We start from the raw sequence: 17,459 nt of genomic DNA on the forward strand, positions 1-17,459 counted from the left end.
CTTCTCCATTTCCTCAGTTCAAACCATTTTTTCCTGAGCTGCCTGTGCTTTCTTCAGAGCTTGCAACAAGGGCCTTATGAATGAACTGTAGTCAAAAATCCATGCTCTCAAATAATGACATAGTCCCAAAAATCTTTGCATGTGCTTTATTGTGTATGGCTTTACTGTTTTAAAAATAGCCTCAGCTCTCTCTGATATGATATGATATGGCATTTGTAACGCGCCTATACACAAGTGTTTCAAGGCGCGTAACCTTTTTTCCTTCATGCAAAATTAATGGACCTATGCATACCACTTCCTCTTGACAATACTGACATTTCTCTTTGTTGACTATATATCCTTTTTTCTGCAAGAATAATCATCATTTGAACTGAATCATGCCTGCACTCTTCCTCTGAGGTGCTACAGATCAATATATAATCCAAATGCTGCAACACAACACTTTCCAAATCAATATTGCCTATGTCCATCTGCAGGACTCTATTGAAAATCGATGGAGACTCAAAGTACCCCTGAGGTAATCTCGTGCTTTTAACTTAGTCTGACGAAACATACATTTTCCAAGTCAATTACAGTGAAATATCGTGCCTCAGCAGGGATAGTACATATGATAGTCGCCTGATTAGGAACTAGAGGGAACTTGGCCTCTATAATCTGGTTAATCGGGCGAAGGTCTTGCACTAGATGCCACAAGCCCCCCTTTATTTTTTTCACAGCATACACTGACATATTATGCAGTGACTCTGATGTTACTAGGATACCCTGCACCATCATGGCGGATATTGTCTTAAAAAAACCTTCATCTGCCTCTTGAGACATGGGATACTGTTGTGCTTGATGTAAAATCTCTCCTGGTTTCAATGTAATATTTACTTCTCCATCCCCTTTCAGTAGGCCTACGTCATAGGGGCCTGTTGCCCATAATGAAGCTGGCACTTTGGCTATATCCTCATCGTAAAAACTTGGGATGTTTCAATGTTAGCATCATTTTTTGAGGAACCTCACATTTAATTGCTTGTGCCCAATCAGTAATACTCATTTCAAATACTACTCCGTCATCTGACGGATAGTCTCTAAATATATCCACATCAGTGACGTCAGTCAATCTATAACCTTTCCCAATAGCAATCACTGTGCACCATCGTCTGCCTTCGTAATCAGTTCTATCAAGCAAAGCCATTTCTCCTCACACTATTGTCCTTCCGCTTCATCAATAGGTATTTTTGCCATGAATAAAAACTCATCAGGTATTCTCATAGTTCTTCCCAATAAACCTGGTAGACATGTTAACCGAATGCGTACCCCATAGTGAAACACTCCTGATTCTAATGGTACTCCTCGTGTGGCCCACTTGTCCTAAAAATGCCATAATAAACTCACTCAATTATGCATTCCTGGTGTTGAACCCACTATGCTTTCATCAGTGAACGAAATCGTCATGTTCAATTTTGTCATTAAATCTCGACCTAATATATTGACAGGTGTCTGTCTTGAATATAGTAATGGCACAGACATGTCAAATTCTCCTATAGAGACTGGCAACTTTTCAGTAAAAGGAACTCTACTTGTAGCTCCTTTGAAACCTTGAATATTCATGGCATTTCCAGACATTGTAAATTTCCCCTCTCCTATACATGAGCGTGTTTCCCCTGTGTCTTCTAAAAAAGAAAAAGATTTTTCCCTTATATTGACATCAACCCTTGGTTCCTCTTGAGGCATCACAGATAGTTCCAAACACATCAAGTATCCCAGTGAGCTGTCCTGTTGGGGATACATTCTCATCTCTGTACCTGTCCCTCCTTCGACAGTGACACCCCCTATCCTAGGAATCATTGATTGTCCCATGTGTGTGCCCTGCTGTATCTGCATTGGTGAATGCTGTGACTGCCCTTGTGATGGATTCACTGCTGTCTGCTGCATTTGTAAATCTTGCTGTACTCTCGGCGATTCTGTTGAGTGTATACAGACGGGTATGCGGTCCCCCCTCTTGAAAATTGCCCATTTTGCACAAATCCTTGACTTTTACACTCTGCTCGGTGTCCTGACATGCCACATGTCTAACATAGAGGAGGTTGCCTAATATGCCCTTCCTGCATGCCTTGACTATCGATCTGTGTGTTTTGAAACCCACCTTGGTTATTCTGGAAATGTCCCTGATTATTCAGGAAGCCTCTGCCTCAAAAGTTTCCACTATCTCGTGGTATGAATCCACTATTTCCTTGATCATACTGCCTTTGGTTATTCAGCTATGGCATGCCTGCTGCTTGCTACGAGTTTGACCCTTCTCCGCTAGTTAACATCGCCTCTTCAATGGTGCACTTTGATAATATTTTCTGCACTAATTTTGCTTCTTCACCTTTCCTAACATTGCGCCTCAGTACGAGTCACCCGGTCTGGAAATAACGGTGGCGGTAAACCCGCCGTCACCATTGTTTCCAGACCAGGTGATCTTGAGTTCTGCAGGTGGGAGGTGTCATTCCCACCAGGTCTAACCTTGCGGGTTTAACACCACCCACCTGTAGGAGGACGTGGAAACACCCCGCACCATCAGGAGATGGTGCCGGTGTTTCCACTTCCCCATTCCCATTGCATCCTATGGGACTCATTGGGAATGGGGATTTACCGAATTCCGCCTCTGGAATTCCTGGGTCACTGGGGTCGTAATGCCCCGGTAATTCCGGGAATCACAGAGGTGGAATGGTAATACGAGTCTGGTGGTAACCTGATGGAATTTCAGGCACAGTTACCGCCGGACTCGTAATGAGGCCCATTGTCTTTCTTGCAATTCTTCTCTTGCAACAGTCTGCAATAATGAACAATGATCAGCTGAAATTCTAACCATGGCTTTGCTTCCATGCCCACCAACTTCTTGAGCTGCTTCTGCACTGATTCTGGCAGTTCTCTCTTGGTATAGTATATGATAAAATACAGGTATAGATTTCCCTCAAGGATCTCGAGTTTCCAAAGAACATTGTTCCTGAAAATTCTGAAGGTAAACAAAAGGATCATCCCCTTCCTGCATCTTTTTTGTCATTATAGCTCCCATGTCTGAGGTGTCCGGATGCAGCACTCTAAAGCTTCACAGAAACCTGCCCTGCAGTTGTTAAACGGTGCTCCATCATGAGCAGTGCTCAACGCAGTAACACTCGAATATCCTGCTCGTGACCAAATGCCATCAGCTCTCTCCGTAAGGATAGCGACTAGGAGACCTTTAATGTCCCCTACTGCTAGGAGTTTCCTCCTGTCATTTTTTCTAACTCATGTATCCATTTCCAAGCAACAGAAGTAAAACTCGGGAGTTTACACCTTAAATTATCTATATCCATCCCTGGCCAAGGTACATACTGTGGTCTGGCTCCTCCTTTTTCTAACAAGGGAAACTGCGAAATCTCAAACTCACATTTGGCCCCCATCATCTGTATGTCCAGAGACAGGGACAATGGTTCCACACCGCCTTCTTTCAGGCAGCGACCTTAACCTGCTCACATAAGGTGGAGAGTCCCCCCTCTCACCATGGGATCACGCTTTGGGTTGATCTAGCCGCGCCAGAGATTATGACACCCGCGATTTGGGTAGATCTAGATCTGACCATCTTACTTCTCTATCCATTGGAGAACATCCCTCAGGACCACATAAGTTACCTCCCTCCTCCCCATGGAAGGTTTCTCTATCCTCATCCGACATATCCTGTCCCCAACTTGTGCGCCTTCTCTCTTCTTCATCTCTATTCAGAGTTAGTATATCTAAAAAACAGCTCTTTAGGCTCAAAACTACATGAGCCTCCCTCTCTGTCGTATAGCTGCGTACTCTCAAGTCGATCGTTTGTAACCTTGCCCTTCAGTTCTTTCTTACTCCTTTATCGATTGTGTCCCAAATATTTCTAGAGTCAAACTCATCCTCTAGATTTGCTCTAGACGGCCCTGCTATTGGTTCATATGCTGGGAAGAATTCTTCTATTTCCTCCCATGCCACTACTATATTAGGATCCATTCATTCTTTTTCTACACACTTAAGATCGCGTGCTCTCTACCTTCTTTTTTGTTCTATTTCGTCATCAAGCTCTCTTTGTTTCCTTGCTTCTTCTCTCACCCTGTCTTCTTACTTTCTTTTCAAATCTCTTCTCTCATTTTCCCTTTGTATTTTTTGTCTCTTCATCTTTGTATTCTTGTGTCCCTTCATTTCTGTTCCTCCTCTTCCTCTCTCTTTCTTTCTAGTCTTTCCCGTTCTTTGATTGCCCTCTGTCTGTTGTCATACTTTCTTTGCTACTCTTTCCTGTTTTTTCAGTTGTTCCTCTTGATGCAACTGTTCCAGTCTTTCTCTATCTTTCCTTTTTGCCCCTTCTTCTTTCAATCATTCCTCTCTGTCTCTATCCTTTTTGTCTCTTTTGTCTCGATCTTCCCTTTGCTTTACATCCTCGATGCTCTTACCATCGAGTTTGAGCAAAATCTGACCACTCATACATTTGTTCTGTATAATCGCTACCTTATCAGCCTTATCTTTTCTCCTTTCCATCTCTTTATTTCTTGTCCTATATCTGAGGATGTACTTGATTGATTACTTCTCTCCTTGTTGCATCTCTCCTTGTCCCTCAGGACTTTACAGATCACATCTCTCTCAGGAATTTTCTCTGCACACTCATCGCTGCTTTGTATAGGCAACTCATATGCCCGATTGCTGTACCCTGTAGCTGCCTTAAGCTCTCTTAATGGGTACAATCTGTCCTCTTTCTTGATATCGCCTTCTACTCCAGGCACGGTGCGGCAAGCAGAAGGCTCCTCACCTCCCTCTTTGCATATGTTAAGTATCCAGTCTTCAGGAGGCAGCTCTTCCCTTTCCTCCTGATACATTTTCCAGAGCTCTAAGCTCACTAACCTTTTTCCCCTGTGTATGCTGCATGCAAATATGTCATCATATGCTGCAAAACTTCCTTTGGTAGTGATCCCCTTGTGGTCATGGAATGAACATCTTGTCTGCTGTGCCTTTACCCCATTCCGCACTGTACTGTTTCAGCTAAGGTGAATGTTTCGGCAACTGTTTGCAGAGATGTGTAAGCAGAGTAATATCCTCCATTTACAATACTCACCTTTACACTTTGCACTTTTTCATAAATTACGTTTCAAGAAAATAATACAATATGAGCGGGCACCAACCATCGCAGCTCCAAACCCTCTATATCACGTTTTACTCCAAACTACTTTATTTGTGTAAACAACATCAATAAAATTTCAACAAATAAATAGTTAATTCTTCAATCTGGCATTTTCCATTTCGCGTCTCTTAATTCCTCTATTACTTCTTCACCAAATATAAATCTATACAATCACGTAAAAAAAGCAGACAAACAGACATACTCAACCAGCCACATATATCTCAGTCTATGATCCTTGAGACTTTATCCTTGTCAAAAACAAATACCCTGATTGTGATGTGAACCGTTCTTTTTGGGCTGTCTTTAAACAAGTCTGTAGCCTACATCATCCGCAAATGGGACTCTAGATATGATTCCTTCTGTTATGTTCTTATGATGGAGGGAACTGGGCTTACTCTACTGTGTGGATCCTGTACGGGAGGAAGGAGCCATTTTGAGCCCCCAAACATTCCAGGGGAAGCATAGGTTATGCTCATTCATTTGTTGGCAGTACACCCTCGGCCGAACCCCAATCACGGGTGGGAGGGAGCCATTGAATGACATGAATTGTTGCAAGCTGACACTGTATCTCTCTTCTTCCTCTGAGATCAATGCGCTGTGTGTGACCGAGCCGGAGCCTGGCCCTTGGAAACCATTTGTCTCTGCAAAGCTGCCCATGCTCAAACAGCCCTAACATTAACAGTTACTGTCTGAATGAACCTCGAGCCCCTCACTTCTTTGATGTAGCAGGAATGGGACTTCTGACCATGGGCCACCCTTAATTGCCCCATATAACTAATCCAGAGCAAACATATATGCTCCAAGTAATAACAGATCCCGACACCCTTGTTTCATTCCTGAGACACCTGATAAATGTGCCCCTGAATCACACGCGAGATAAGGCACCGGAACCACCGCACAGCTGCCCCCACTCTGGTCTGGGTCAAGAATGCACACCTTGGTTTAAAATTGATTGTTGCTAATGTGTTATGATGAACCTTGTGTGCCATATTAAATTGTGCATGTCTATGATTACTGTGAAGTCCAGCTTAGCCAGAAATTATAGCTGTGTGGACCCAACGTGAACTATTGCCCCTCCCTGATGAGCCCAGCTGCCGCGCACGCCTCAAGAAGTAACAACTTCGGCTGGCACTGTTATACATTGTATAATGTCTTATGTTAACTTGTCCAATGAAAAGTGTTTGTTTATCCCTTATAGAACACGTCATAGATGACACTTTTTGGACTTATAATGTATCTTACCTGTAATGTTGGCAGAGGGCTCTCGGAGTAAGAGAGTCCTCTGCATGCCCCATTTTTTCTTTATATAAAGATTAGCTTTTACTCACTTGCAAGTTCTGCTTGTCTCATTCCCTACCGGGGTGTGTCCATTGGTGTCCATCCATTCTATGCTTTTTATTATACTCATGGGAATGACCCACTGTGGATACCAACAAACTTTTGACATCACCAATTGCCAACGGGACAACCTCTGTATTCTTCTCAAAAGCGTATATCCAATTACTTACCAACCCCCGAGAACGGGGGCACAGAGCGACATCTATTGCTCAATTCTTTGAACAATAAACCTTCATGAAACCCTGATTTTCAAAGAATTGACGATACACCAGATGAGTACCCCACTTCAGGTACATTAATATTAAAGGGTGTGGAGGACACTGTAACACTTTTGTTCTTGAAAGGGCTGTCTAGGTGACACTCTCCTCCTCCAACAGTACACTGGCCCTCATTACCACCCAGGCGGTAAGGGGTTTACGCCGGCGTAAACTTCGCCGACCCTTACCGCCTGAGTACGAGTTCCCGTAGCGCCATGGTGATTTTACCGCCTGCTTTTTGCAGGCGTTAAAATCCATGGCGCTAAGGGACCTTGTTGTTAATTACGCCACCGTAATTTACGGTGGCGTAATTAACGCCTTCCCCACTCCCATTATGCCCTATGGGGCAAAAATGGGAATGGGGAAGGGTAAATGGGGATTGGGGACTTACCGCCCCGCCAAGGTCGGAATGGGGCGGTAAGTCCGCCAACCACCATGGCGGAGTTGGCAACTTAGCGCCATGGACCATGGTTCTCCGCCAAGGTCGTAATGAGGGCCACTGTGTTTGAGTCTCTTGTGGACAGAGCATGCAAGTAAAGTCACTTTGATTTTGGTTGTATGTGAAGTAAGCAACTAGTGGTGGAATGATAGGCAGCGGGTCAGATGGCCCCGCCCATCACATGCGAGAGATACATTGGGACCAAAACAGTGGAAAAACAGGTCATGTTGGTGAGACTGGAGTTTTGGCTGATTATAAAAGGACATATACACAAATATTGTTCTCAAATACAGAAGCTGTGAAGCAACACAATACTGTACAACAAGTGGCTAAAGCGATAGGATGCATTTTACAATATATTTTCAGTAACGTAAAATTGAAACGTTATGATATTTAGTTAATTATCATATGCACGTGGATAACACACACCTGTCTCTCCCTTGGAAGGCTCTGGGCTTTGCGCTTGCTTGCCCTCATACTGTTGTAGCGACGCACAAGAATTTCCTTATTTTGTCTTTCACTGTCATCACTGGGTAGATTATATTTGCTGTATGACAGAGTCTGAAATAACAAAGCATAACTCTGATGAATATTTTACAATACAAAAAAACACACAACATATGTCAATTGACACTAGATAACTAGAAACAGTTTGACATTTCATTCAAGAAATAATCCAGCGGCTTCATATTTGGGTATGGGTAAGGACGTATGGAGTGCATAGAAAAATCGGTACCTGTCTAGCTCTCGTTCTGGAACAGAGAGACTGTGCCCATATTGTGAGGTGTCATGCCCCCTGTGTGCCACAAAGGAGCAGCTTAAGGTGTGGACAGCGGATAAGGTACCTGGCTGAACTTTGTGAGAGACACTCCCACATAGCGCTAAGCTAGGAATTTAGTGACCCCCAAGGTACAGAGGTCGTTTTTGCATTATTTGTTGCCTGGGACGTGGGGTAAAGAGACAGACCCCACAATAGAAGGAAGAAAGGTAGGTAGTCATTTTTCCTCAACATATTTTGTCTGGATATATGGATGCTATTTGGACATGTCCCACTGTGATTAAACAACACATGTTTTATTTTTCTTTGTGGGCAGACATGCATGGAGATCTTTCTTCTCAGAGATCGGCATTATGACAGTGATGTCCTCAAAGAGGATCATTGGTGATGGTAACTTTACTCTATAGTGAAAGTAGACTGATTCTCTACGTACAACTATATTATTTATTGTCCATAATTCTAATACCCATCATCGTATTGCCATTTTGTGATATTTTCACGCTTTGAAATACTATGAAATAAACTATTAAAACAGTAAATTTAGGATTGTAACTTTCCAACAAAACCTATTCTGCAGTAGAAATGTATCTCCCCTGGCACACTTAATTACGGTGAGCCCATCAAATGGATAATGAAAATATCAACTTTTCAAGAGAAGAAAAAAACATATTGCCCATTATTTGACAACACACACTTTTTCAAACAATAATCCAGTAAAAGATGATGATATAAGATGGTTTTGCAAACATTTTACATGACTCCTTATGGTTGATCCTCAAAAAAAGTGAAGTAAGTGTACATGAATCTCACATATATCTAGATTTCAAAAACTGTACATAGCAGCATTATTTGTTGGCTTTGTCACCCTCACAAATCATTGCAATTGTAACCCAGTTTCCCATCCTTATATTGCCCTGCAGCATACAGCTACCAGACTTGGCTAGTGAGTTCAGAATTGGATACTAATTATTCAGTTACAAAAGTATATATAACTCCCAAAATATGTTTTGATAGGTTCTTCCATCTCATTAAATCTGTTTTACAATATCCGAGAAGGATTCTGTCATTTTAACAAAGTAAATTAATTCATGGTCATTTCCTTCATCAGTTACTTTGATATTTTTTGAGGCGGGGCATGCCACACCCTCCCCTCTCACTACCCCATTACCCTCCACCCCCAACATCCCTGTACCCACTAACCCTGAAAACATCCATACATTTACTTCCACAAAAAGTTATTCTGACGAAGTACATTAACTCAAATTAATTTACTTAGTTGAAACCATGGTATATGCTGAGAATTGAAGAAATTCTGTAGAGGGTTTGTAACGTCCACACATAATTGTAAGAATCAGGCGTGTATTGCATTCAAACAAAGAAAACCAGCTAGATGAATTTATTGCACCTTAACGTTCCACAGACAATGGGCCTCATTATGAGTCCAGCGGTAGCCGTGCTAGTAAAAATGGCACGTCTGCCGCTGGAGTCATTTTTTTCCCGGCGCCTGGCAATGCGGAAATGCCGGCAATTGCCTATTGCGAGGCGCCCGAAAATAATACTCCCCATTCCCTTTTGAGTCCCATTGGGAATGGGTAGGACGGATGCACCGGCACCATTCATGAAAGGTGCCGGTGCATCCGTCAAGGTCTACGAGCGGGTGCCGTTCCGCCCGCCAGGCCAGACCTGGCGGGCTGAAAGGTACTTGGGCATGTGTATTAATTTGAGTTTTAATGATGCGCCTTGGGCCACTGCTTTGAAGTCAAAAACAAAAAGTTTAGCAGCACAAGCATCAGCCTTACACAACACATTTGGCAAATTCTCGATGATTCCAATCATAACCTTTTTATTAGTCTGCATGTTACTTTATGGAGCTGAATGCACCTTAAGTTGTTCATGGGACCTCTGGTCATTGCTAGATAGCACATTCTGGAGAAAAATACTCCACTTACCCAGATCTGTGCCCACTGCTATTATTAGAAACAAATTAGCATTGGTATCAATGAACGCAAGTGTGACTTGGTAGTCACTATCCTTGTATAGAAAATATATCATAGATCCAACCCCAACTCAGTTTGCAATCCTCCAAACGAGAAACAACTACAATGGAGAATGGATTCTAAACAAACGGATTGAACGATGTGACACAATACTAGTAGAGCTCCGATATCATCTATGGACGTCCTACGATCTATTCCAGATGCTGTGAAAAAGAAAATGTGGAGTTGAGACTGGATTAAGACCAGCAAGTAAAAAAGCGAAACATTGAGTGGTCAAGAGGCACAGCGAGTAGAGCGCTCGCTTTGACATCCGTGCAGAGCCTGCAAACGCAGGTTCGGGGCCAAACTCAGCCTTTCATCCTTCCGAGATCGATAAATGCGCTCAGATACCTGAGGGTTTGTAGCTCTATATAAATGCCAAATTATTATTATTATTATTATTATTATTATTATTATTATTATTATTATTATTATTATCGACTCAACAAGCATCTAGCTGTGGAAATAAAAGGATTGAACACACTGCCCAAGTACTTAGAAACATTTCCAATTACTTTTCACCGCAATTTGTTCCTAAGATTCAGCAAGAATGTATTTCATACAAAGGACATATTAATAAGTAGAAGATCAAAATCCATTAAGGATGAACACTGTCAACAATGTGGTGACAAAGTGGAATCCCTGCAACACTTAATTCCATTCTGTCTCCCACTAAGAGACCTGAGAATATGCTACATAGGAGATATAAGAAGAGAAAGACCACTCCTAACTGGTGAAGAATGGTGGCATTGGGTGTGTCTTAGTGTTAATTTTAAGATAATCTTTGCACTGACTAAATTCTTCGATGAGACTTTTAAATTACTAGTAAATGAAATGCAAGATTAGTATTGCTGAAGATCAGGTCAACTGTGGCTGTAAACAAAACAGACAATTTCTCTCAGTGCAGTTAAATACTAATTTGGAAATCCTGTAGAAATGGGATGTGATGCTACTGGAATGTGTTTTGTTTTTCATATTCTGTGCAAGCTTGTAATACACTGTATACAAAAAAAAGATAAGAAGACCATTATTTAGCTAAGGAATGGGAACACGTTTTATGGAAACCTCTATCAAGACAGCATAACATTTGATCAAACATGCTTTCCCCAGCAAGACAGCAGCAGAAGTACAAACTAATGGGTTCAAAAATGAAAATGAAGGGAAGGATAAACCAACAGCCATCAATTACAAAACACTTCATGCGATATTTTGTCATTTCAAAAATGTAATTAAACACATCAAAGCATGAACATTAATCTATAATGAGATGGATTATTGAAGTGGTTGCATGTATATGTGGCAGTGGCCAAACGATAGATCGAAAGGAGTAGAGGTAGAGAGCCACAACTGACTTGCCACTTCTTTGCATCTCTATAGCATTGACCTAGGGACCTGGAAATTCGTACTTTGTGTAACTTTCTATATACTGTGAAACAGCTAATGTCCGTGCTTTGTAAGCACTATCTTAAAAAAAAACCTGTAGAAAGTGGTGCTAATGGTTTTCAAAGAATGATGTTGGTGCCCAGGAATGGTTCTTGAAAGGGGTACATGTACACACTACCTAACACGCCAATGCAGTATTGCTTTGTCTCTAACTTAATGCGCATCGTAGGGCAGGGGTCTGAAAACCGGGAGCTATAATTAGGGATTCCAACTCCTATGATCCTCATGTACACACTACCTAACACGCCAATGCAGTATTGCTTTGTCTCTAACTTAATGCGCATCGTAGGGCAGGGGTCTGAAAACCGGGAGCTATAATTAGGGATTCCAACTCCTATGATCCCTCCATGTAAAATATGCTATGTCCACAACATAATGCAGATAGAACTATGTTGACAACAGTACTGGCTTGTCAGTTGATGACAATGTGATCATTGACTAATTCATCATCTCAGTATTGGCCATGTAAGGACGTTCTTATAAGTGAGACTGACGAAGACTCCAGTGGCTACTGTTTACTTGCATTAATAGGCACCTCCCTCTGTGCAGGCACGTTGTCCTTCATCGCTGTGTGCACACTTCTCTCACACGTTCCATCTTCTGTCTCCACTTCGCCAAGTAGCTGTGTGTGCTATCAGCTTGCGTCGGGGTTTCAAGACACTTTCTCAGGACGGGAGGGATACGGTCACATTGTGGCAATGTCTTCTCTTGCTTTTTGTGATGTGCAAAAGGATCACGGTGGCCTCATGGTAGCTAGTGTGACATTGCCAATGACTCGCAAAACACAGTTCTGTATCCTGTTTCCATCAGAAAGTTCTGCAAGCATATTTTGTAGTTTTTGCAAACACAATGGGATCTGATAGCACAAGGCTTGCTGACCTCAAACCCACGTCCACTAGGAGCTGAGGAGACACAGTGAATGACCCCGAGCCAACTCGACAATCAGTTCTCTGATTTGAAGGATCCATACTTTATCACTCTCCACATGGCCCATAATTGCTGGTGCATTGAACGAGTGTTGGTTTTGTTGGGGTTGTGTAGTAATCTGTAACGCAACACAATGTTATTCAGGCGGATTCAACTGCATGGCTGCTGGGAAGACATCGAATGATCTCAGCTTCGTGGTCCATGATGGTGACAGTGTAGACGGTTGTAGTGTGTTCCAAGTGGATGCCTGCACACGGAGGCACTGTGGTCATGTTTAACTGTATAATTCCTTCTTTTGATTCCCCCCCATGTATTTGGTGGTGTAGTAAGTGATAGGTGTGTATTTGTTGCCACCGTGGCCGCCATTATTATGCCTGACAATGGAGACTATATGTGCCATATATCTCGGCGTTATGGAATGATGTCACCCAGTGCTGTACTGTGGTGAACAAGTGTGTGATGAATGCATCTGCTATAGTGTCAGTACATTTGCATCACCTGAGTTTAGCTTTTGATTAAGTGCACAGCTGTCAAGCTTCATTTTGACCTTCTGTGTTATTTCATAGGCATTTGAGATTTGTATTTGTGAAGTAGACAAGTGTGTGACTACTATTCCCAGAATGCATAGAATAATGAACTTGAAAGATATCCTTCCTCACACATTTCCGACGAAACAGTGACAGGTATGGCCTTTCTCACCGCGTGGGTGTTAAATAATGGTGCTATGTAGAAATGTAAGGGATCCTATTGATGTCTCCGGTAAGGCAGGCATGATTCGATCTAGACACCTGTAGCTGTGCTTTTTGTATACAAAAGGGGGAGTCAATGGCACACAACTTTCATTACGTCCGACTGACCAGGCGTTGGATTCATGGATGCCTCTTTTGTTTTCAGGATACATGTACTTAACCCTTAAACATAACAACACCTAGCAACCGGTGATTCTTCGGCTGTCAGTTCTTGTAAGGTCATTAGTAGAGTATGTGCCAAATTCAAAGAAAGTTTTGTGTGGCGCAAAGGGAAAAAGTACACTTTACGCTGTGAAATACGTATGTTGCTTTCATTAATGGATCAAACTTTGCACTGGTCTTTACTTACTTTGTGTGCTGCGCGCACTGAGCAAAGTGTGGGAATGGCCAGTGCAATGAAATAAAATAGAGGGCGGAACATGCATAATCCCCATTCTTTGCTCTAAATTAGGAAGAACAAGGAATAACATGAGCTTGTTGTGGGATGCACCACGCAAGCACCAAACACACCTAATCAAGCACAAAGAAAACCCTATTGATGGATTTCAAAGCACAATTGTCCGGAGTCCAAAGGAGAACGCACATCTTGCGATCTTACCGCCACATCATACACATCGCAAAGTGCAAAGCATAAAGCACAAAGACAACTTAAGTATAAAAGCACACAGTGCAACCTCACTCAAAATAGGACTACCACTGATGTTGAACCCCCGCTTTATTGGCACTGATCTTATATCATTGAAGAAGAAGGAGGAGAATGAGGAAGGCCTGAATCTTTCACTCTCAAACATCATTATTTGGAATGGCAGACGAGAAGGTGTGTGTAAGATACAGACTTCTTCCCCATTTCATCCTTGACCTTGTCAGGGAGTGGGAGAAAGACCCAACATCTGCTCTCATGCACTGACCCTGGAGAATTAACTAACAGCCCTACATTTCCTGGCAACAGGATCATTCCAGCACGGTTTATAGTGATAAAATCGAAAAATAAAATCTCGAAAAAAAAGGTCGAAAAAAAATGTCTAAAAAAAAGTCAAATTTTTTTTAATGCCGTTTTTTATTCGAAAATGGGGGTTCCCCCCACCCACCCCTTTTTTTACCCATTTTTTTAATCCCATACCCCCAAAAAAATATATAATTAAAAAGAGTAATTCGACTTTTTTTTTCGAGAATTGTTTTTCGACCTTATTGTCATTCGAGATTTTTTTTTCGAGATTTTGACCGACCACCTTCCCGCACACCCCAGCCGTTGATTGTGGCTGGGATATTGCAGGCCACACAATCCTGGTGCCTACACCAGGTTTTGCGCTGCATAATAGCACATGTGAGCAGGCACATATACATGCCATGCACACTGCAGGCAAGGCAGAGAGTGTGCCAGGAGTTCAATGCCATTGCACAGTTTCCACGGGTCCTGGGAGCGATGCGATCGACAGCAACCATATAGCCCAACAGCCCCCACCCCTGAGTGATCGAGCAGCTTCCTTCCTTCCTTCCTTCCTTCCTTCCTTCCTTCCTTCCTTCCTTCCTTCCTTCCTTCCTTCCTTCCTTCCTTCCTTCCTTCCTTCCTTCCTTCCTTCCTTCCTTCCTTCCTTCCTTCCTTCCTTCCTTCCTTCCTTCCTTCCTTCCTTCCTTCCTTCCTTCCTTCCTTTCTTTCTTTCTTGCTCCTGGCTGCAGTGGATGTGGCTTAGCAAGGCCAGCATTTGAAGGGCCAGGCAGGACACCAGCTCCGGTAGAAGTCCCAGAGAAGTGCTACTGGGGCTCCACAAGGGAGTCAGGGTGCACAGGCTTCCCTGGAGGGTACTGCTCTAGGGCATCAATGGCATAGTCCAAGATGTGTGCATTGTGGCCCCGCACTTGTGTGCCACTGTGTAGGCTATGGCTGTCAGGTTTCCCTGTCCCATGCGTGACTCCTCGTGGCCATCCTGTCTGTGTCCTTTCCCATGCTGCATGTCTATGAGAGTGGACATGGTGATATTGCGAGCCACGCAGTGGTGGTATTGATACATGTGCCCAGGTCCACTTCCCATTGCCCTGCCTGCAGCTTACACTTGGTCAAATTTGTCATTGGTATTGTGACGTTTAATGTTTCTTGCAATGTGTACGTGGCTACATATCAATGTGTTGGGTTGACATGTGTCTCATGAATGGGTCTCATTGTAGTCTCTACAGTTGTGTTTCAGTATTCATGCTGATTACATGTGTGTTTGTGTGTGGCAGTTGCCGGTTGAATCGTGCTGAATTCATGGTACGGTTAATGTTGTGCATGCCAAACATGCATTGTAACTGTTGACAGAGGTCTATGTTCCTTGTCCCCTTTTCAACAGTTGCTGCAGCTGGCAAAGAGGGCAGAAGCAGTGCTGTGGAGCAGAGAAGCAGAGACAGAGTCTCCAGACCCAGGTGCAAACCCCAGCCAAGCCTAATTGTGGCTGGAGGAGCACCAGTACCATCGGACAAGGCTGTAGAGGGTAAGTCGCAGTGATTGTAGTGGGGGACAGCTCAGCAGTGATGGGGCAGGGTGCTGCCACACAGGGGCCACTAGGACAGAGGCCTCTCTGGAGTCATCTCGGATGGTGGAAGTGGAGGAGGAGGCCAATTGCACGTTGGGGCATCAAAGAGGTTGTTCAGGCTGCAGCCCTGGTCCAGAAACATGAGGATGTGCAGTTCCCCGTGGAGGGTTCAGCACAACCCCCTGTCCCTGGGCCATCTGCTGCATCAGTGACCACCTTCTGTGATGCCTGCACCCGACATATGCCCCTCATCTGGACGAGGTGGCAATCCGAGATGTAGTGCAGCCCCTGCGGACAGCATCTATTTTTTTTATTTTTTATTTATAGTGCTTATGTCCAATATTTGAACTTTTACAAATATAAAGTACAACAAAAATGTAAACAAAAAATAAACAATCATATCATTTTATAACAAATTACATTCATTCATCAACAAAATCTCCTTCAATAAATACACTCTATTCACATTCTTTACATATCAGTAATTCAACACAAATAAACTAAACAATAAAACTGCTAAAATAAGCACAATTAATTAAATTAATTACATAATACAGCCCTATTCTATAACTGTGTGGTAAATCATAATTCCATCACAACACCTAAAGAGCATAGGCAATACTACCTAATTAAGCTTAGTAAAACCAAGCTCATCCAGCATTCTGATCACCCCTGCAGTCAAGAAAACCTCATTGCATCTATTTGTGATGCCGTGCATGCATCTCACAAGGACCTTGAATGGAATCACAAGCAGATGAGCGTCTTTCTGGCACAGTTTGCAACTGCACTGCTCTCGGTCTCACTGGGCTCCTCTACTTCCTCATCTGTGCCCCAGTCATCCTACAGTCCGGCTTCCATTCCAGCTACCACCATGGGCCCCAGGGCACCAGTGCCACCACCACCACCCAGTCCGGTTGTGCCTTCATCCTTGCCAGAGGTGGGAGTCCCTACAACAGCACATGAGGTGGTCACTGAGCCTGCCCAGGAACGCACATATCAACAGGCAGTGGAGGGACAGTAGGCACTTCAGGGAATTGCAGGTGCCATACTCCCCCAACAACTGTCATCTAGTCAGTGGGGGGGGGTGTACCTACACTGCTTGCGCAATGCCCGGTAGCAGTGAATGGTGACAGTGAGGAGGTAGTTCCTGCAGGGCATTGCCACCCAGTGGAGCCAAACAGGCACCCACTTGGGCAACGTGAGGCAGGATGCATGCAGAAACCTACAGGCCTTGGGCTCTCTGTGTGTTTAGTACGAGAGGTAGCAGGTGGTAGAGAGACAGCGGGTTAGGGAGGCAGCCATTGTGAGGTTCAGGGCCGAGGTGTATAGAGACAGGTAAGGATGTGGGTTGCAATATTGGAGGATGCTTGCAAGGGAGCAGAAGAGGCAGAGAGGTGGATGTTGGACAGCCGGCAAGCTCCACAGGCAACAAGGCCCACCTACAGGCAGAGGATGGGGCCAATGAATCGGCTCTGGTTGAAACCTTGTGAGACATTGGTACAGAGTAGCATGCTGCCATTGTAAATAGTTTAATAGTATTAGGTTTCATTTTGGACTTTTTGTTATTTTTCTACATGGAAACTTTTACCCTTCCCCTCATTTTTGAGTACATAGTTATTTTAAATACAAATTTTCATCCAGTTCATACAACACTTCTTGCAGTGTCTTTGTCCATGTGCACATTTTCTTTTTCAATGTTCTCTCAGTGCATATGTTCTATGGCAGTCATGTGGTTTGGGGCCTCACTGTGTGTGTCATTTTGTTACTGTGATGTTTGCTGGGGGACGTGTGTGCAACTCCATGTGTGTGGTAGCTGTTGTACCCATGCTTGAT

The 17,459-nt window shown here is 43.4% G+C and overlaps 1 protein-coding gene across 2 annotated transcripts in view; it reads right to left on the minus strand.

Moving 5' to 3' along the window:
* Positions 1-17,459, minus strand: part of LOC138526328 (sodium/hydrogen exchanger 4-like) — a 794,744-nt gene that overhangs the window by 105,768 nt on the left and 671,517 nt on the right. For both annotated transcript variants that reach the window (XM_069636929.1, XM_069636928.1), the window contains exon 10: positions 7,613-7,744. In XM_069636929.1, coding sequence (XP_069493030.1) covers positions 7,613-7,744 — 132 coding nt within the window. The remainder of the gene's footprint in view (positions 1-7,612; positions 7,745-17,459) is intronic.

The sequence above is a fragment of the Ambystoma mexicanum genome, chromosome 7p, assembly GCF_040938575.1.
Source record: "Ambystoma mexicanum isolate Mex_15411 chromosome 7p, UKY_AmexF1_1, whole genome shotgun sequence".
NCBI lineage: Eukaryota > Metazoa > Chordata > Amphibia > Caudata > Ambystomatidae > Ambystoma > Ambystoma mexicanum.